At 46.8% G+C, this 21,600-nt stretch overlaps 3 protein-coding genes across 8 annotated transcripts; 2 read left to right on the forward strand and 1 right to left on the reverse strand.

Moving 5' to 3' along the window:
• Positions 1-5,813: 5,813 nt before the first annotated feature.
• LOC148702610 (uncharacterized) lies at positions 5,814-6,893 on the forward strand. Its single transcript, XM_088702049.2, has one exon. The coding sequence runs from the start codon at positions 5,814-5,816 to the stop codon at positions 6,891-6,893; it is 1,080 nt and encodes a 359-aa protein (XP_088558175.2).
• A 1,077-nt stretch (positions 6,894-7,970) lies between these two features.
• Positions 7,971-11,974, forward strand: LOC148702611 (uncharacterized). Its single transcript, XM_089924617.1, has 3 exons — positions 7,971-8,473; positions 8,542-11,328; positions 11,527-11,974. Exons 1-3 carry the CDS (start codon positions 7,971-7,973, stop codon positions 11,972-11,974), a joined length of 3,738 nt encoding a protein of 1,245 aa, XP_089780743.1.
• A 1,396-nt stretch (positions 11,975-13,370) lies between these two features.
• LOC103709051 (APETALA2-like protein 3) lies at positions 13,371-18,498 on the reverse strand. Of its 6 annotated transcripts, none has more exons than XM_039124261.2 (11): positions 18,039-18,498; positions 17,038-17,847; positions 16,919-16,944; positions 16,784-16,814; positions 16,603-16,690; positions 16,362-16,507; positions 16,055-16,099; positions 15,823-15,929; positions 15,598-15,725; positions 15,112-15,195; positions 13,371-13,822 (listed from the first exon to the last, which is right to left on the reverse strand). In XM_039124261.2, the coding sequence occupies exons 2-11, from the start codon at positions 17,565-17,567 to the stop codon at positions 13,595-13,597; spliced, it is 1,413 nt and encodes a 470-aa protein (XP_038980189.2). In that variant the 5' UTR covers positions 17,568-17,847; positions 18,039-18,498; the 3' UTR covers positions 13,371-13,594. The 6 variants fall into 6 exon arrangements, 5 of the variants coding, with proteins under 5 accessions (XP_038980189.2, XP_038980188.2, XP_038980190.2 ...); XM_039124260.2 differs by having other exon boundaries at positions 17,038-17,893; positions 18,039-18,331; XM_039124262.2 differs by lacking the exon at positions 16,055-16,099 and having other exon boundaries at positions 17,038-17,893; positions 18,039-18,331.
• Between the last annotated feature and the right edge of the window lie 3,102 nt (positions 18,499-21,600).

The raw sequence follows: 21,600 nt of genomic DNA on the forward strand, positions 1-21,600 counted from the left end.
GGTATTAAACTTAACCCGTTTTCTCGCTTAATTCGGCAGGTGGGCTAATGTGCGGGGTTTGGGCCGACAATATCCAAATTTTAAATAGCCCCGACATGAAACTGGACGCAAATTACGGGGTAATGTGCCCATGGGCTATGCTATTGTAATCTTGTTGAATCCTGATTGTTCGGTTCAATCAATAGAAAATAATAGAGAAATGCTGCAAAGAACCTTCCGCAAAAATTCCCAATATTTTACATTGTTCATGTGGCATTGGTAAGGTGTGGCGCGGCAAGTTGGTCCTCAACTGAAATGAGAGTAAGGTGCAGGGGAGCAAAATAGCTCTGACTCGAAACCTGGCCCAAATTGAGGTGTAATGTGCTCTGTGGTCCATGTTATTAATCCTATTGGATCCTGATAATTAGGTTCAATCATTAGAAAATAGAGAAATACTTTAAAACAACTTTCTGCAAGGAGCTCAATTTCACATTCATGAGGCATTGATAAGGTGTGGTGCGAGAAGTTGGTCCCAACTGAGCCAAGCTTTCGAAGTGCGGTTAGGTTCGGGCTACAACAGAAGATTAGGCAGGTGTTACCGTCCAACCAAGTCATATATGCACAAGCAGCAGCTCTTGCTTGACTATATCGAATGCACAAATAAGAAGAAATGGTGATTGGCATATATCTATCTAGTCCCCATGCTGGTGGTTGATGTGAATATGACTTCCATCATGAACCGATTGACTTAGTTGCATGTGCTGCACACTTGCATATGACAAACATGAAACCCACACCCTTGATTTGGTGATTGCTGATGCATGGCCAGTAATTAAGAAGGCAGTCGACCAAGTGAATTGGTTTATTGTGTAATTAGGGCATAGAAGATCCAATTGGTTCATCCGGCCTTTTCACCTTGATATGTTCTACAAGAATTTGCACACTTTGAATGCTAGAAAAGTAGCAGTTCAAGATGCTTGCTATGGGTCTCCCTTCTTTCATCAAGACAAATCAGAGCGAGTGAATCCTATGGGCATCCATCAGTGCCAGAAGAATCATTTACCTCGCTTGAATCTTATGGGCTCTAAACGAAAGCTGAAATGTCTCACATGTCAAATGGGCTGAGACTGGTCCAGTTATACCCCTCATTTGGGGGTTAGCCAGTGAGAGAATTGGCTAAAACAGTCTATTGGGCCTCAGAGAATTGCAGACGATGCACATTCTGAGTCCCAATAGACCGACCAAAGCCTGCAACTAGGGGTGCGATGCAATGGCAGAAGATTCTTTTCTGTTTTTGTTATCTTATAATATATGTACTCATGTAAACCTCTCAAACAAAATTGGACATATAATTACCATATCTTTTATAATATGGTGGGATTATAATGTTAATTATTTTGTTGTACCTTCCTCTCTTTTTTTTCCCACAAAGTTTTGTTCATTTTGATCTTTAAATGTTCTGCTCCATTGTTGTTGCTTTAATTGATTCCATTCTTGGTTCAATTGGATTGCTAAACCAACCTTACGGAGAAGGTAGACTGTTCTTGGTGGTGCCCTCATGCCTGCTACCAGAGCAAAGAAGAAGCGCCATGACCTTCTTCCCGCATCAAAATATCCATCTGATTTGCATGATTAGATATTGGATCTCCTTTCTTCACAATCAAGATCCGTGTACCTCCAAAAGCATGTTAGGAGGATCGACAATGGTTAATAAATTCATATGGCACCTATTTTATTAGTCATGGGACTATGACAATTTCTCCCAACCCATCCCATGATGTCCTTGTTGTGGTTGGCTCCAATATACTCAAGAGAGGAGGGCCTATGTCTTACTCAATCCTGTATACCACTTGTCACATACTCACAGTCTAAAACTTAGGACGTGTTTAGATTTTCTTTGTCCACTCTAAATCTATTTTTGGGTATTTATAAGTATAAGCTTTGCCTAGCTTATAACCCTATCATTTCAATTGGCCAACCCATGAAAATCCTATAGATTTTCAGCCCAACCATCCAAACGTCCCTTAAACAATTACGAGAAGGATCGGCACACTGTCAACGTGGGACTATGGCAGTGTGCTACTAGTAACGACGCTTACCAGCGTTCTTATGCATGCTTTTGGGCTTTGATCTGGGCCAAATTCTTAGTATTTCTACATCATTTTACTGGCCCGGTCTATTGAATATATTGTTGGGCCTATATCGAGCTCCAGTCTTCGTACAACAGCAAGTATCGCCTTAAAACATAAAGAAGCATGGATTGATGTGAAAATTGCATGGACGAGCGCACGTAACCTTGGTCCGTTGCTTGTAATTTGTAAACAAACAAAAATAATAATAATAATAATAACAAAATGTTGCTCCAACAAGCATTCTCTTAGCTCGTTGCTCAGATCCAAACAATCGAACATGGATCCATTCTTCATCCATACGCCAACTTGGATGAGCCAGCTATAAATCATGCCTTGAAGTAGCAGGGATGTCTATATCTACGTCAAAGTAGTATGAGCAACCGTTATACCAAAAAAAAAAAAAAGCACAGATGTCAAACCGACTGGGCTTCACTCCAAACGGACTGATGGGCCAATCAGGGCTTAAATGAGCCAGATGTCTTCTCTTTACAATGTGCAGTGGCTTCACACAATTATGAGCCATCATAATATTCAAGGATGACCTATTAAAAAGACAAAAAGAAAAAAAAAGACTACATTTTAAAACAAAATAATAGTGCTATACTGCTGCATACTATATTTCAAATAATAATGTAACATTGATTTGGAAATTATTAACGAGATAAAATGTTTTTTCCCAGCTACTATCTTATAATGTAATTTGAATTTAACATTTTTCTCTTTTTTTTTTGAGATATATGGTGGGAATGCCACCTGCATTTAAGCTTGAAATCTCTTTGTGATGTATGCACTAAATAAAAGGCTGCCGATCAGCAGCAGCACCACAATGATCTGACTTGCTTCGAGAGTGTGCGGTGCCTGCGACCACTATTAATTTTTTTAAGGCTATTTCATCAAAAAAAAGGAAAAAAGGTGGGGTGGTTAAGATCTACGTCGATCTGCTGTTGGATTTGGTGGTTGCTCGACAGGCACCAGACCGAAACCATTGGCTTGTCTGTAACACCATTATTTATCGTCATAATGCATGTATTGGGTACTTCGACGAAATTTATAATAAACATCCGCCTGTTTAGATTTTAGAAACCTGAATAAAATAAGAAAGAAAACAGCGTGGAGACAAGATCTCAGAGAGAAAATAAAAGAAACATATGAATCCACGTAGAAAAAGAAGATAATATAAGCAGCATCGAGGATGCATACGCATGCAGTGACGCACTGCATCACGATAAAAAAAGCGAGAGAAAAAAAAAAAAAATCAGAGCGAGCAATCATGCGGTTCCTCAATTGCGTGTTTTGTCGAGCACAAGGAATCCCACTAGATCGAGGCACCAAAAGGTATTTATTCTTAAGGAATGAACCACCAAAAATATATTCTTTTGGCACCCGAAGCTATGGGGTCAACTGAAACTCGATAAGCTCGAAGCTGGGAGGCACCTCTTTTCTTTTACGGATGCATGCATAATGGGCACTTTGCTTTGGCAAGATGATTTGATATGCATGTGGAATAACAATGACTTTTTAAAAGACAAAATGCACGTTCTTAATCTGCAAATTGTTTGTAGCTAGGAGCCTATAGGACCTTCTAGGATCTGGAAAAGAAATTCATGATGGGTCTCCCATCATATTGATAAATATTGGGGTAGAAAAAATATCGAATAGTTTTATTTTATTTTATTTTATTTGATGAAATGGGAGGCATGGGCACCCAAATTTATTGCAAATAAAGAATGTTCACTTAGTATCATTTTTCTTTCAAAACCCATACATTTAGTGACTTGTAGAAATCGATTAGCTCTTTTCTTATGTCTGTTCATTGTTGATTGGTGATGGGTTCTTTTGGTTTTGTTCTATATCCTTTTCTTTTTCTTGCTATTTCTTTATGATGCGAAGATAGAGAGAATAATGGAATAAGAATGTAAAAGAGATAAGAACAAAAGAAAAACAAGCGAAGAATAAGAATATATAATATTTATATAGTTCGGTCTATTGATCCATGTCTACAAGCAAGAGACAATACAAAAATTTTACTAAAAAAATAAAAAAATAGAGATTGCAGAATATAAAATTATCTCACAAATACTAGCCTCCAATATAGCTGATCTTTAGGATGCTCAATTTGTTACTTCTATTGAGGTTGTAAAGTATATATATAATAGAACAAATCGATTTAGACTCAAACTGATATTCGTACAATAATCAAGACATACACAATATTTTTATTTTAGAAGAATGTACTAATAGAGAATATAAAGCCTGTCGTTCTTCTCTATATGCTCTCTTCTTTCTGCATATTTTAAGCAATTATCATATCCAATGAACACACATGCAAAGGTATATCTACCGTCATCCCTTAATTTACTTTTTTTCCATTGCTGTTTATTATACACAAGTAGGGGCAGTTGACACGGAAGGAAAACAGACGCAGGCATGGTATGCTGAAATATTCAACCAACTCTCAGTTACAAATTGCATTTGGATATTACGCGTTTGGCGCAAAGAGACATAACTCATGTGCATTGCCCAATTGCATGCACTATCTTCTTTATAATGCCCCAGCTATTTGCTTCATGCACGGTTTGCTTAATTTGTCTCGACAAGTGAAGCGAGCAAGCGCTACTAATTAAGGAAGCTGATATGCGAGTGATGGATGAATTATTAAGTCCAACTCGTGTTACTCTTTCAAACTCTGGAAGGAGCAGAGAGAGAGAGAGAGAGAGAGAGAGAGAGAGAGAGAGAGAGCTCGAGCTCTCCTTATTGCCTCAATAGAAGAGAACTTATAAGATGCTAATGGACATTGCTTATGTGGATGAAAGTCACATCTGCGACGACTTAAAGAGGGGCTTACTCCTTTTCTTTTTTTTTTTGAGGATTCGTATGTAGTAGTTCTAGTAAGAGTATCGGTCATTTTTTATGAGAAAACCGACCATGCTATCTTTCAAAATATAAACATGGGATCCTGTCATCTTCTTGCAAAGTCATGTCCGTCCATTCAAATAACCCTATAGAAGATGGTAAGTGCTGGCGCCAATAACTTTGGTTCTACATGGGTATTCTGAGAGGCATCGATTGCACTGGTAACCATATGGTGACTCCACACCAAGAAACCCTACCTAGTGGTGCACAACACTGCAGACCCCCCTAACACTCTCCATGAGAGAGATGCTTAATTTGGTGACGCATGAGTGTCACACAATAAAGCTAGAAAGCTGCCGTTTCGACAAAATCGTCCAACTTGCGTCAATCTATCGGTATTTGATTCCTTTTGGAAAGTAAGAAAGAGAAAAGTTGTCCATCAGCATGTATTTTTTTTTTTTTTTTTCTTTATCAATCTAGTCTCACCCTCAATAGCATTAGCATCTTTTCTTGCGCATGTATATATCCTCCTGAGTTAGAGTGTTTTTATGGATCACTCCAGATGATGCGGCATGCAGGTTTTGTATATATAGATTTCAGACCAAGCATGCATGGGGACACACCAAAGGAGTTCCTTCTTTAAAAGGAGTGAGAGGAGAGAGAAGGAGTGACTTGGGATGTGTGCCTGGGTGTGTTAAAATTCGTGCGGTGGGTGGGGTATTTTCTCAAACATCTGGTGAGTGACTGTGAGAGGGGGGGGGGGGGGGGGGGGGGGGGGGGGGGTTCATCCTCGCTGGTGGGGAGCACCAAGCTCCTTCCCTCTGGTGTGGCACCCGGCCTACAGGGAGGATGGCGACGCAGGGGACTCCGGGTCCCAAGGATGCAGAGGCGGCCATGGGGGACAAGCTGCGACCGGGCGAGAAGAGCCGGTCGTGGGCGGATGTGGCGAAGGGCCTTCCGAATGTGGCGAAGAGCCTCCCGAAGGCGCCGATCTGGTCCAATCACCAGATCTCGGCCGCAGAGCTGGAGTCCCTGAAGCTCCGATTCACTGACGTGGTGGAGATCCCGCCGGAGAAGATGGAGCTGGCTAGGGCGGCCTGGCGCGACACTGCTGTTATCATGCGGAGCCTAGGGCGCAGAGTGCCGGTGGAGTGGATCTGTCGGGAACTGCGGGTGGCCGGGAAGCTCGACTACGACGTCGAGGGCTTTACGATGGCAGAGGAGTCCTTCGTCTTCCGTTTCAGGTGCGAGAAAGACCGGGAGGCAGCAATGGAGGCAGGTCCCTGGCTAGTGGCAGGGCAGCTCCTAGCGATGGAGCGTTGGCGGCCTAATTTCGTTCCGGGGGCCGAGCAGTTGAGGCGGGCGGTTGTGTGGCTTCGACTCCCGAGCTTGCCGACGGAATACTGGACTAAGGAGCTCATTTGGTATATTGCGGAGAAGGCGGGTCGGCCTCTGGCGCTGGATAAATTCACCGATCAAGGCCGGAAGCTGGGATTTGCCCGCGTCAAGATCGAGGTGGACGTGTGCGAGCCGCTCCGGCCGGGGACCTTCATCCAGGTAGGCTCTGATTCCCTCTGGCAGGCATTCCGATACGAGAACCTGCCTGGGTTCTGTTTCAGGTGTGCCAGGATCGGGCACGGAGAGGGCGCTTGCCCGTTTCCGTCCACAGCCCCGGTGGGGGCTGGTGTGCAGGGTGGCCCTCCTCCTCAGGAGCCGGGGGCGGAGTTGAAGGAGGGGGACCGCCTGGGAAGCCGACTGCCCTTCGGCCCGTGGCTGTCCACCTCCAAGATGTGGCAGCCGAAGGGGAAGCAGACCGAAGTCTCGGAAGGGGCTCTCTCGCCGGTCCGGGCGGCCTCCGGGTCGGGGTCGAGGTCCCCTTCAGTGGCGAAACCCTCTGCTGCGTCGCCCACGGACACGGAGGGGTGGTAAAAACCCTCTAAAGTGGCGAGGAGGAGGTCGCCGGAGAAGGAAGCGGTGGGTGGGGAGCTGATCACTGAGTCAACTCCACTTGACTCGGGGTCCGGGTTGAACTCGGCATCTGCTGCAGGCCGAGTGGCAACTGGGCGAGTTGAGGCGAGCGGGCCGGGTCCTGGGCTATCCGTGATCCTACCCAAAGTTAGCACGGGCCAGGCTAGAATGGGCCAGACGTGCGACTCTGGGAGGGCCTGTGGACAGGGCCCAAGCCCTATGAAGCGGGCCCGCAGCCCGACAAGGGTTTTCAGGGGACTGCAGGCGAGACGAAATTTGCCGTCTCAGATCCCGCGGTCCTCTTCTTCATCTTCCTTCGATGATCCGCAGCACCGACGGAGGGTGGAGGGCAGGAGGCACTTCAGGAGTGCTTCTTTGCCTCCGGCTAGGGCCCCGAGCCGGCCGGCGACAGGTGTCGCCCCAACGGGTGAGGGACCCGTGGTGCCAGTTCCGGTGGCCTCTTCTCCGGCGTGCGATCCTGTGGCAGCGGTTCCGACCCCTCTGCAGCGGGTGGCAGTGGCAGGAGGCGACGAGGTGACATCAGCTGGTGTGGCCTTGGACGGCAAGGTGGTGGAGGGACTTCCGGTTCTGCCGATGCAGTGTGGGGAGACGCCACCGGACCTGCAAACTGGTGATTGGCCGGCGTCGGGAGTAGAGGAGGTGCTCTCGAGGTTGCCGGTGGAGCCAGCTCCTGGTGCTTCAACGAAGGTGGTGCTGAGAGGCCTCCCGGGTCAGTCTGATCAGGGTTCCAGCTCCCCCATTCAAGCTCACGGGAGGGTGGTGGAACTGTTACGGGCGGTGATTCAGGATGCTGGGGTGGAGTCTGGGGACTCATCCAAACATGGTGGGGGTAGCCCAAGTCAGGGGCATGCCTCATCCTCATCCCATAGTTTTTAAATGAGAATACTAGCTTGGAACTGTAGAGGGGCGTCCAAGCCGTCTTTCTTGACGTCGTTCAAGAGATTAGTTCAACTTCATTGCCCCGAGGTTTGTTTTATTTGTGAGACGCGAGTCTCTGGAGAAGGCTTATGCCGGGTGATGCGGAGGTTGGCCGTTGACTGGGAATCTTTTGTGATAGAGTCCCAGGGCTTGTCTGGTGGTATTGTGATGCTGTGGAGACGTGGAGTGGCCTCTATAGAGGCATTTTGCAATTGCCCGCAGCAGGTTGTGATGGTCATCTCTGAACCGAATGAACCCCCATGGGTCCTGTGTGGGGTCTATGCCAGCACGGATTACCGCACTAGGAGACTTCTTTGGGGTGAGCTGTCTTGGTTGTTGTCCCAGGGGGTGCCGACGATGGTGGTGGGTGACTTCAACTGTATCCTTGCCCCCTCTGAGAAACGTGGAGGCAGAGCTTATTCGGATTCAGTGGACAGGAGGGAGTTTCGGGAGTTTATGAATGGGGCTGGCTTAGTGGATCTTGGGTTCACTGGGCCGCGTTTCACCGGTGCAACAATCAGTCTGGTCGCTCGAGGGTGTGGGAGCGGCTTGATAGGGCCATCGCCTCCCCGGATTGGATTCAGCGGTTCCCTTCCTATCAGGTTAGTCATCTTGCTCGGATTGCCTCAGATCACTGTCCTATTCTGATTTCTACAGCTTCGAGCTCCAGCTACCACAGCCCTTTTCGTTTTGAGAAGCTGTGGTTGTCTTACCCCCAATCTTGGAGAATAGTCAGAGAGGCTTGGGGCATGCCAGTTCAGGGTGATGCCATGCAGAGGGTGTCGCGGAGGCTGGAGCTCACCAAGCGTCGTCTTCGAAGATGGAACCGGGAGGTAGTGGGTAACATATTCCGGAGACTAGAGGAGGTGGAGGGCAGGATTGCAGATCTTCAGGGGAGGGAGGACTATGGTGGGGAGTTGGAGGAGGGTGAGATGTCGGATTTGCGACGCTACTTGGCATCCCATCATTCCTTGCTACATCAACAGGAGACAATTTGGAGGCAGAAGTCGAGGGTCCAATGGGTCAAGGAGGGGGATCGGAACACTAGCTTTTTCCATCGATCGACGGTCATCAGGAGGCAAAGAAATATGATTCGATCGTTGAGGGTTGGGACGGGCCAGTGGGTGGTGGAGGACTCTGCAGTGAGACAGGTGTTGTTAGATTTTTTCAGATCCAGGTGGACGGAGGTAGATGGGCCCTATGTATCGGATCAGCTTCCCAGGCCGGCAGTCCGTGTTGAGGAGTCAGAGAATGCAGCATTGATCCAGCCAGTTTCAGATAAAGAAGTGCAGGAGGCAGTGTGGTCCCTGGGGGAGGACAAGGCTCCAGGTCCGGATGGATTTCCGCCGTTCTTTTTTCGTAGATATTGGAGCATCATTCGGAGGTCAGTTGTGGAGGCTGTGCAGTTATACTTCGCTCGGGCGGTGATGGCGGATGCCTGGCAGGCTACTTATATAACCTTGGTTCCGAAGCGTCAGGATGCGGCGGAGCCGGGTCATTACAGGCCCATTAGTTTGTGCACCTCTTTGTACAAGGTAGTAGCGAAGATCATGGTTGGGAGAATGAGGGCCTTGTTGCCTAGCTTGATTAGTATGGAGCAGGGGGCGTTTGTGGGGGGGAGGAGCATTTCCGATAATATACTGCTAGCCCAGGAGATGATGGGAGATCTACAGCGAGCTTCGAGGAGGCGTTATTTGATGGCTGTGAAACTGGATATGGAGCGTGCTTACGACCGGATTCGTTGGGACTTCCTCAGGTGTGCTTTGGAGAGCTTTGGATTCCATCAGATCTGGATTGACTGGGTCCTGGGCTGTGTGCAAGGGCCTAGTTTCTCCATCTTGGTCAATGGTACGCCATCTCCCTTCTTCAGAGCTACTATGGGGCTTCGCCAGGGATGTCCTCTTTCCCCATACTTATTCATTATTTGCTCTGATGTACTCTCTCGTTGGCTACATGTTGCTTGTGAGGACCAGGGGCTGGCTGCCTATAGTCCAGCCCCTGGCGCCCGGCCCATTTCTCATTTGTTGTTTGCAAACGATTGCCTTCTGCTTGCTAGGGCGAGAGCTAGTGATGCATGTACTTTCCAGAGAGTGCTGACGGAGTACTGTGAGGCGTCGGGCCAGAGGATTAATCTCCAAAAGTCAGCCATATTCTTCAGTCCGAGCACGGAGCGGAGGGTGCGACGGGAGATCAGGGTGATTTTGGGGATGCAGGAGCAGGAGGGGACACTAGATTACCTGGGAGTCCCCATTACTGGGAGGAGGTTGCGGGTGGCGGAGTGTTCCACACTGGTGCAGAGAGTACAGAGTAGGCTTGAGGGTTGGAGGGCCTCATCCCTCTTTATGATGGGCAGGCTGACGCTGGTCAGGTCAGTGCTATGCTCCATGCCGGTTTACATTATGGCCCACACAGTTGTGCCGAAGACAGTGCTGGTAGAGATTGAGCGGCTTATGCAGAGCTTCCTGTGGGGCTCCTTGGGGAGGGGCCATGGAGTTCATCTAGTGGCCTGGGAGAGAGTCTGCACGCCTTTGAGTGAGGGTGGCCTAGGGGTACAGTCTCTCCTGGCTAGGCGTGAGGCACTCTTGGCGAGGCGTGCTGTGCAGCTTGTTCTGGAGCCACATGGACTATGGAGTCAGGTCATGTCAGCGAGATATGGTCCAGCAGGCTTAGTGGGCCAGGTGATGGGTAGCCGGAGGAGATCCTTTATGTGGCGGGAGATTGGGAGGTATCTGCCTATGGCCCAGGCACACTCCAGGTGGTTGACTGGCGATGGCAGGTCCATTGACGTTATGGAGGACCCATGGGTGGATGCTCTCCCGCTGAGCTTGTGGCCGACGATGATTGGAGTTGAGTTAGCTGTGGGACTCCGGGTATGTGACCTCCTCGTGCCAGGCGAGAGGGAGTGGGATGAGGACAGACTGGGACAGTTATTTGGGGAGCACCTAGTGGAGCGCGTTCGGGCTCTTCCCATCCCGGGGTCAGCTGGTCCGGATGTCAGGGTCTGGAGTACCACTTGTAGGACCAGAGTCAGTGTTGGTGATGTTTCTCGGGTTCTTCTGCAGGAGTCTGAGCTGGGTAGGGACTGTGGTTGGGTATGGAGGTTTGGCCTACACCAGAGGGTGGCACTGTTCCTCTGGAAGGTGGCCTGGGATCGCCTGCCGACTAGTTCAGAGTTGAGTCGATGGGGGGTCGGCATTTCCCCCTTGTGCACGCTCTACGAGGTGGACGAGTCAGTGGATCATGTACTCTTCCAGTGTGGCTGGGCGAGGAGGACTTGGAGGCTGTCTGGGTTCTCGGAGGGCGTCTGGAGCCGGAGGGACGGCTTCCTGAAGGAGGTTCGGGGCTGGTCTAGATCCCCACCGATGCGATGTTTGGCTGTTAGAGCGGCATGTACAGCTTACCAGGTTTGGTTGGCCAGAAATGGCCGTATTTTTGGTGATATCAGTCTGTCCCCGTGGTTTGTGATGGAGCGGGCTCGGGCGCAGGCAGCGGAGTTCCTCCATGTAGACTCAGACTTTGGACCTATGATAGCTCGGGACATTTGGGGCCCCCACTCTGCTTCGGCAGCTCCTCATGTGGTGTTTTTCACCTGGGAGCCCCCACCCCCGAGCTTCCTCAAGGTCAATTTTGATGCCTCAGTCCAGGATGGTGGCAGGAGGGGAGGTGCTGGGTTTGTCATCAGGGGCCCGGATTCCTGCTTGGTGGCAGCAGGAGGCTGTCAGATCTTCGACATCTCAGTTCCAGGGGCAGAGCTGCGGGCAGCTTGGATGGGGTTGCGATATGCGCGATCCGTTTTGCGGGCGAGCTCCATCATCCTGGAGGGAGACTCGGCTACTGTGATCAGTTGGGTCCGGAAGGGCCCGTATAGCGATAGAGCAGTTCACCCACTGCTCCGGGATATATGGTTGATGGTGGGGGAGGGGGTGCTCTTTCGAGCTGGGCATGTATATCGGGAGGCCAATGGTGCGGCAGACTGGGTGGCGGCATTTGTTGCGTGCCACTCAGGCGGCTCACTATGGGTCGGTGAGGGTGATTTACCTGGTGCTATCCGGGAGATTTTGTATGCTGACTCTTCTAGGTGCATTCGTACCCGAATAGTATGAATCATCGGTTTTAGCAAAAAAAAAAAAAAAAAAAGCATGCATGTGGAAAGAGGTGGGAACAATCCAATGGACACGACTGTACCTCTTTGTTCACAAATTGGAGCTACTTAGGTTTGAATCTGGAATGATATGTATTCAACCAAGGTAATTCTCGCACAAGCGAAATTATGCACGGGTGGGGATTCTAGATTTAAGTCAAATCAACCAAATACTTAATTTACAGGTGGAATCCCATTTTCTTTTGGAAAAGCACTGCCTTTGTCGATGGTTCCGGAAAAGGCAAAATTGTCTTAACGGAGACGTCCCGCCGGCCGCTGGCTGGTCCATCACATCCCATTCTCTTGGCGTGTAATCAAATCACCACACCTCCCTCTCCATCCACCGGAGGTGGAATCCTGTACTGTATAAGTAGTAAATAATTATATACAGATGTGTTAAAATCCCTTATTTTGCGAATCTTGATACATGAGTGGGATTGAATAGAAGCCAAGCGACCCCACCCCTCCGTAATTACGACCACGCCTATAACGTTGGCCCGCATTACAGTCATAAGAGTCTCACCTCCCTCGGACCCCCCTGATGTTAAACAGAAGGCAACCTGCTCAGGTGGCCCGCCGATACGACACCAACATTTCCGGCCGCTTCTTTCTGAGCTAACCAATGGTCCCCGACCAGCGACCTCGCAGCAGCACGACAAGCCCCTCGAAAGAGCCAGCCAGAGCCAGGAGATTATGTCGTAAGAGGCGTCATGCGGACCCAGTAGCAACGACGGCTCGACCACACCCAGCCGACACCCTTCCCCATTTCAAACTGTAGCATGCCAATATTTCCAAATTTTGGAGACTTGGCTATCCCAATGAGCGACCGATAGGTTTATCTCGACCAATATAATAAATAAATTAATAAACTATCCAAAATCCTGGCCAATATTTTAGAACTAAGATATTAAAAGCCAAGTCCGAGATCACAATTACAATATACATATTAACTATAAAAAACATTAACCAAGGAAACTAATCGGTACAAAGGTACAAAGTCACGCTAGCTAAGAGCAGGTACATATCCTGTTTTGGCTTTTGATTCCGCAGATAATGCTCATTAGTGTGAGCTGCCGGTGTACCTTAAAAAAAAAAAAAATGTGCAGGGGCCAGAAAAGGAACTCAGAATAAGGAGCCAGGAAGGATGCTTTAAGGCCACCCACAAGGATGGGTGAGATGAGCTGGCCGGTGGCCAGCCGCTCTCCTTTAGAATCTCGGTACCCTCCAAGCCTAGTAAAAGAGAGAGGCTACATTCAAACACAACCCCCCAAGTACCAGTAGTAGGCCGAAAGCTAATCTACAGTCACGGCCATCCAGTTAACGCCAGGAGGAGTCCGAAACATTGAGTCGTCCACAAATGAAATGAAAATCACAGTTTGAGATTGTGGCATGCATATTGCATACAACAAGAAGAAAAAAAGAGAAAAAAAAAGAGAGAAAAAAAAAATGAACTCCGGACATGGAACGTTCCAAAACCACGCACCACCCCTGTAATTATTACTTTGCAGATGGCTACCCTCTTCTGCTACCTTACAGACGTAGGTGTCTAGAGCATACATACACTGGTGAAAGCACAAGGGTTTCAGCTCCTGAAACAGAAATTGGACGGAGATGGTGGGCTGAAATGGGAATGCAGGGTCGCCGAAGGGGGAGGCAGCGTGGAAGGATGGGCGGCTGTAACGGCGGTACTAGAGAATCCTGATGATGCTGCAGAAGAGAACAGCGGCGATAGAGTAGGACCATCCACCTGCCATGCCCAGTTGGGTAGAGCTTGAGAACCACCCTCAGGCCTCTTCTCTCTCGCTCTTTCCTGTAATCATAGGCAACAACCAATCAGAGCTAGTGGACATCAACCAACATGAAACAAGCAAAATAGCAGTCAACAGATAACACAGGAGAAACAGAGGATGTTGATTTCATATTATGGAAGCTCAAGATTATATGAAACTTGCAACAAATGACTGTCAACATAGAAAGATCCTCAGTCAGATAACATCGTGGGAAGGACTAGTTATCCTTGAAAGGAGTATATGGTTGCCCTCGGAAGGACTAGCAATCTTTGATTTTCCCATGTACCTAGTTTGAGGTTATTTGACGTAGCCAAGAGGAGAAAACCATTACTCTAAAAATAATATATCTGGATAATGAATGCCAAAGAAGATATGTGCGAAATTATGTATGCCACTCAGGATACAGTAATGGCACTTCTAATAAAAGAAACTTTAATGTTTTGGCTGAAGCCGATCAATCCATCTTAAAAGACAGCTTAGCTTTTATCATGAACAATGCTCTCTAATCCCCATAAGGTGCCCTGCACCCAATCACTATGGAAATTGACATGGAGAGTGACATAGGACACCATCTGAGGCTCGTCCGTTATATATGTCACAATTGATGGTGAATGAGACATGTTTTCAGGATATACTTTTGCGGAGAAAAAAGTTACCAGAAGATTGTAAGTCTTGTGCGATCGATGTTATGCATTAGAGCTTCTTTTTAGGGTATTCTTTGAAGAACTCAATACGGTAGAATTGCTTTGCCCAGTGAGGGTGCCACACGCAAGTGGGTTATCTCTAGCTTGACAAGTTATCCCACCCCGTAGTCAGACATTATCCATCACAAGACTGACTATATATTAAAAAACAAATAATGCTAATATTAGTCAGCTAAATATGCACTGCAAAGGAGAAAACATTGCCCAATGGATAATAAACTAACACTCCACAAGCTGTTGAGTGGCCGAGAATGTTAATTACTAGATGTTGCTTTCAGGGCAAACGTTTTAGCACGCAAGTGCCACTAGTTTTACTAAATTAAGAAAGTCCAACCACATATGCTGCCGTGGCAGAAGGCCAAGAAAAATAACTAACAGAACTTGCGATCTTCAAAATCATATGTCAACTTTCGTTTTATAATTAACCAATTGCTGCTAATAAATGGTTGAATTCAAGATAAAACCTAAATCAACAGTTTTTTCTGGACTTGTCAACGTAAATATCAAGCTAATTTCCATAATTTAAAGAAAAAATCATGCTAATCTTGTTGAAAATTGCATATGGAGAAATTGCAATAAGACAGTAGCAAATTGTAAAACATTACCTCAACAGTGGGAAAGATAGTTGGGCACTGAGCAGTCTGGAAACGATGCGGCAGACCAGCCAATTGGGAAGAAGGGATATCAATCTATAGCAGAAAATAAAGACGTCCAGATATCAGTATCGCACATTATCAAACAGTATTCTAGCATTAAATTGTTCTGTTAGCTCTTATAAATCAAAAGCAAAGCATTTGTAGGTATCCGAGAAATAATGCTAGGGGCACGGCACAAAGGGGTAATCGGACACGGGTTGCAAATTCCTGGGTCTCTTAATCTTCTGGAGATTTAAAAATAAAAATATCATAGCAAGATGACGGTGTCAATGGAGAAAAACTGAATGCAGAAAGTGATGCAAGAGCATCTTCATCAACAATATGGTAAATAAGGTATGTAAGTTTTAGGGAAGGGAGCAAAGAGATTCAGTTTCTCCAAGCGTGAGAAGAAATAGCTAAATAATAAAGAAAATTTGATTCTCGCAAAACAACTACCACTGTTTTCTTGGCATCAGAACGTGAGCCAAAGTGGAATTGGATGGCCGTTGAATCTTGATCCCTCTTTGGACTACGGGCAGCAGGTTGGGAAATCCTCAAGTTCAGATCAACATCATGACCAGTGGCTAATGTCAAAAATATTCATCATGACTGGTCAATTAAACTTCACAAACAAATATAGAAACCTCCTATTCAAATAGATTGCAATTTGCAGATGGATACCTTCACCATCAGCAGTCTCAGTAAGCAATTCTCCTTCATAGGTACTGGGCTCAAAATTGGTAACAGCATCCCTTCCATTACATTTTATAGCAGCCTTGTCATAAGCCCTGATATTGAAAAGCAAAAAAAAGAGGAAAAAGGGAGATTCACGTTGGAATTGAACCCCGTTGAAGTTAATAGTAAGACTAAGAGATTCATTGTCAGCAATGAGAAAATCCATGTTCAATAGGACCTTGCAGCTTCTATTTCGCTGTCGAATAGCCCAAGATATATGTACCTGCACCCAAGCATGGCATTCTCAATAGGTAAAGGCGGGGTTTCCACGATCTTTATTATTTGTCAAAGAACCAGGGCAGTTTAACATATCTAGTCTGCAGCTTAAGGTGCTTTCACCAAACAGGTAAAACCGTGGATCTCAAAGCATCAAGACGCAGATAGATTACAGACAAGGAATCACATGCAAGAGTAAAATCTCATTCTGATTTCAAGGAGGAAACAGAACGAACTACAAAACAAAGCGAAGAGAAAGAATTACTCACTTCTTTCCAAGGAATTGCCCCATGCGGGCCTCCCAGCGGCCACACTTGTGAAGGGTCACCCCTCTGTATTTTGAGCTTCCCCTCGAGAACCCAGTGCTGTGGCGACGTAGTATGTGCACAAATTCTTCCTTCGTGAGGTCCTTCGTCTGATCAGCAAGAGGAATCCACATTCGATAAGCACAGTCCTTCACTTAAACCTACTGAATAAACTATCACAACAAATTTCTGGCCATGCGGTTACCTGTTTCAGATCTTCCTCATAGTCACTAAGATTGAAATTGATGTCAGCGTCAACTCCTCGAAACTTAATCGCAGCTCGATCATATGCCCTGCAATTAGAATACCAATCCAAACTTAATTTTAACCATACAGGAAAAGACTGATAGCAACTGAGTTCAACAAAAACAACACTCGGTTTCAACCTCGCTGCGGCATGAGCAGTATCGAAACCTCCTATAAAATTCATGTCAATAAAAAAAAAAAACAAAATCAGAGGATATCAGATCAATAAGAAACATATATCGGATCATCAGATAGAATTCTTCGAAGCTTCTTACCCAAATAAACCTGTTTCCCGCAATCCCTGCACAAATTTTATGCAAAAAATTCTGGATAAATCACAACATTGGATTTAAAAAAAAAGAATCACAAAATTGAAGAATAATAGGAAACTAACCAGATGTGAGATTCCCATCTCCCTGTCCTCCGGTAGAAAGTGACTCCCCGGTACAGAGAGCTCCGAGAGCGAGGCCCTCTTCTGCTCTTCTTGACTTGCTGCTGCTGCTGCTGCAAAACCCTGACACCCGCCGGAATGTCGGACTGGCGGAAGCTGATATCCGCCCAGTGCAGTCTGGATGATGAGGAGGATGATGCCGCCACTAATGGTGGCGGGAGCCGCTCTGGAACCGCTGGTGAAGCCGGAGGAAAGAGCTGCCTGGTGATGAAGCTGGACTCCATCGAGGCATCATTTCCATCCTCCTCGATCTCCTCTTCCACCTCGTTCTCTCCTTCAGCTGATGCAGCGCTCTTGAGGATGCCAAACTGGAAGCCGGCGGCGGGCCAGGTAGAGCAGGAGTCCTCGTCGGGAGCGTTGCTGGAGGCCTCGGCATTGAGAACGGAGGACTTGGAGGTCCCGGAGTCCTCGTCGGGGAGCGGCTTCTCCTCCGCGGACTCGCCGGAGGACGCAAGATTAAGATCCAACATCATCGTCCTTCCTCTCCGATCACTATCAAGGCTTCGATTTCTCAAGAATCCGATCAAATTCCACCCTCTCCCCTCTCTTCTCGGCTATGTCGCCTACTTGCGGAAGAAGAGCCAGAGCAGGTAGAGGTAGAAGCAGGACAAGGCGGAATCGTTCTTCCGGAACATTTGCTTTCACACTTCACCGCCAGCGCTGATTTCAGGCCTTCCAACACAGTTACTAGCTGGGTCTCTCCTCCCTTTCTCTGTCTCCGTTCTCCCTCCTTTGTTCCTTCTGCCCTCCTATCTATCTCCCAAGTAGAGACCAAGAATTAACAAAATGGGCGCAAAACCTGAGAGATCAGATCCGATCGGGAATCCTTGATCAAAAAACGAAGAAAGAAACAAGGAAAAACCCATGGCCATTTCGGATTCGATCTCCGAGTAAAGATCAAAGACAACAAGAACGAGACGAGATGAGAAGGAGAAGAACAAAACCTCGGAGGAATGTCAGGCTTCTTAAGTTCTGAGTGGGGAATGGCGACGGCGGCAGCGCAGCGGAGGGGTCCAGCTTCGGCGGTCGCGGCGGAGCAGATCGCATGAGCAAGGGCGTTCCCAATATTCGAATATATATAGAGGCGAGGCCACCGGAATTACAGTGTGCGGCCCCCTGTGGGAACAGGCGAAGGCACCGGTTTTCCCTCGGACCATCTAAGAGGTCCATCCTCCCGGGCCGTCTGATCGAATCGGACGGACGGAGACGGTGTAACGTGATTCCCAGAAAAAAAAAAGAGGAGGAAGGAAGAGGATTTCTTCTTTAAGGCGCGAGGACATGAGCCGTACGCGTCCCATTCAACGGATTGCATCGCTTTCTAGTGGTATTACTCATCGAATAGTTAATTTCTTTGTGTTAATAGTGTTTTACTTTTTCCATTTTGGAGGTGTATGAGGAAGCGACGCTGTTTAAATGGCGGACTGACCAGGCTATTAAATAGACCTCATCAGGAAAAAAGCCCACGGGGACGGATGGGGACACGAGAACCCCGCCCGGCCTCACCAGTCACCACCATTTGGACTTTTCCCCTTGCGGTAACCCTCTCCAATCTTAAAACTTAGACCGCCCTTTCTCTCTCCTCGTGTTATTCTTTCGGGCTCGTTTGGTGCGTAAAAATCATTTTTTTAAAAAATAATATTTTTAAAAAATAAATTTATAAAAAAAATGCTTAGAAAAATATTTTTAGCATATTTGGTTGATCATAGGAAAATGATAAATTTTCAAAGTGCTTATTTTTGGTTGGTCATTCACTATTCTAGAAAAGATATGTATAATTCCTATTATGCCCTTAATAAAAATTAGGTTTTTAATGCTTCTTTAATGCTGAAGGGGCTTTTGGAAAAAAGTAAAAATGGAGTGATTTCCGCTTTTCCCATTGTTGCGGGCCTTCCGACCCAACAACAGCACAGTTCCAACCAACTGACAACAGAGAACGGCCCGCGTCCCCCACAAGGTATTGTCCGCTTTGGGACTCCGGCCTGTGCGTCCAGCGCTACGGGGGGAATTTTTTCCGGCCCGCGCGTCCAGCGCTGACGGGAGGATACCTGGACGGTTTTGCCCTTCAAAAGGCGCCTCGTGAGGAAAGAGCTTTCTCTTCCTTATAAGGCGCAGACCTTTTCGCTGCCTAGTCGATATGGGACTAAATTCGGACCTTTCCCACATCATAGCCCCTTCAGCGGGAAGGTCCTGTGCCGGTTTTACCCGTGACAGCCCCCCAGGCCCAGGGAGAGTTTCTATGTGCGGGCGAGCCCTCCTTCTAGCGCCATCTGTTGCGGGCCTTCCGACCCGACAACAGCACAGTCCCAACCAACTGACAACAGAGAACGGCCCGCATCTCCCACGAGGTATTGTCCGCTTTGAAACTCCGGCCCGCGCGTCTAGCGCTACGGGGGAAATTTTTTCTGGTCCACGCGTCCAGCGCTGACGGGGGGATACCCGTACGGTTTTGCCCTTCAAAAGGCGCCTCGTAAAGAAAGAGGTTTCCCCTCCTTATAAGGCGCAAATCTTTCCGCTGCCTAGTCGGTATGGGACTAAATTCGGGCCCTTCCTACATCACCCATATTTCTCATGGGAAAGACTTTCCTATGAAGGGCTCGTTTGGTTCGCGGGAAAAGAAGGGGGGAAAGTGTGGTCAACGGGAAAGTAATGAGATGTCTCTTGTTTGGTTGAAGTTTTCAAAAAAAAGAGATGGAAAAGTTGTATTCCCATGGAAATATGATTCCCACATTTCATGGGAAAGTAACTTTCCTATATTCCTCATGGGAAAGACTTTCCCATGAGGTGGGAATCACTCCATTTTTATTTTTTCTCCCAAAAAGACTCTTCAGCATTAAAGAGGTATTAAAGACTTAATTTTTATTAAGGGTGTAATAGAAATTATACATAACTTTTCCAGAAAAGTGGATGGTTAACCAAACATAAGCATTTTGGAAATCTATCAATTTTTCATAGTCAACCAAATATGCCAAAAGTATTTTCCTAGGCATCCTCTTCTTAGGAATCTACTTTTCAGAAATCATATTTCTAGAAGAGAAAATGATTCCTGCGAACCAAACGAGCCTGAAATATGAGAATCATATTTTCATGGGAATATAACTTTTTCTTCTCTCTTTTTTAAAAACTCTAACCAAATAAAAAACATCTCATTACTTTTCTGTTAACCATAATTACTCTTTTTTTTTTTTTTTTTTTTTTTTTTTTTTTTTTTTTTTGGCGCAAACCCATCCACAGGCTAATCCCGGCGGGTTGTTTCCCGTCCCTGTCCCCATCCCCATCGCGGACCAGAGACAAACCGGGGCACGCACCAATTCTGACCCAAGTATAACATGCCACGTGTAGTGTTGTTTAACTGCGGAGCACGCTTGGCAAGAATAACCGCCGCACTGCTTCAAACAGGATGGAACTCCTGTGGGAAATACGTATACTGTAGTGTTTGGCTGAGGAAGGAATATAACCACGAAATAGGGGAGAAGAGATCTCTCTGTTTTTTTTCCAAGTGCCTGTAAAATGGTTAAAAATAAAATAATAATTGGAGAAAATAGAGACAAAGTTTCGTTCGTGGTATGAGTATATTCCACTGTTTTAGTGGAGTAGACTTGTACCCCCCACCTCAGTATAAACTCCTATCCTAAAGTGTTTGAAAACAATTTAGGGAGAGAGACATCCTCCCACTTTGAGATTTATCCCTCATTTGAACCGCAACCAAACACCTTCTGGATGTTTCTTTCCCTGTCTTCGTTCCTAAAAGTTACAGACAAATTTCCGATGGATTTAGATCAAAAGTTTTTTTTTTCTAATTAAGATTAGTTTTGGATCAGATTATTTTAACTCGGAACTTTAAAATGGGCCAGGTATAAATCAAAGTTTTGACCACGAGAGTAATTCTGTATGGATCAATACATGACCGAGTCATGAGTTTGCGTGCATACACTTGGCCGGTGTGGGAGCCTCACACCGGATGAGAGCGACAGGATCGGGAGAAGGTTCCGGCGCGTGCGACCTACCGACGGGCAGGAGTGGGGGATGAGGCTGTTCCATGACGTGTCGGATAGCTGCAGTGGGACCCACTGGGTCCCACCGGCCAGGCCAATCAGCGAATCGGCACTTCCAGTAACGGCATCAGAAGTTTATTAAGCCTACCTAATATCGACGAAAGTATTTACACGCAAGTGCATGTATCATCATAATTGAATTGTTTATTTATGAAAATGGTAATGGTGCACCTCATTTGGGCAAGGAGTCAAATAGAGACGTATATTGTGCGAATCTTCCCATTTTTTTATGATTGGTGATAATGTCTTAGAAAAAAGTCCTAGGGCCTCCATATTTATTGTATCTGTTATTGTTATTCGCACTTTGTTGCTACTAAATACCGCAAGACCTAGGAAAGCAACCGATCAAATTACGTCCACGTCGAAAAAATTTCCCCCCTCGTTGTCCTTGTGCGCCCCCCTAAATAAAACCCCTTGCCCCTTGCTCGGCTCCAAAGGCCACCGGGCTGACGCC

This window comes from Phoenix dactylifera, chromosome 8 (genome assembly GCF_051530095.1).
Source record: "Phoenix dactylifera cultivar Ajwa chromosome 8, Ajwa_hap1_PhDact_Kaust_v1.1, whole genome shotgun sequence".
Lineage (NCBI taxonomy): Eukaryota > Viridiplantae > Streptophyta > Magnoliopsida > Arecales > Arecaceae > Phoenix > Phoenix dactylifera.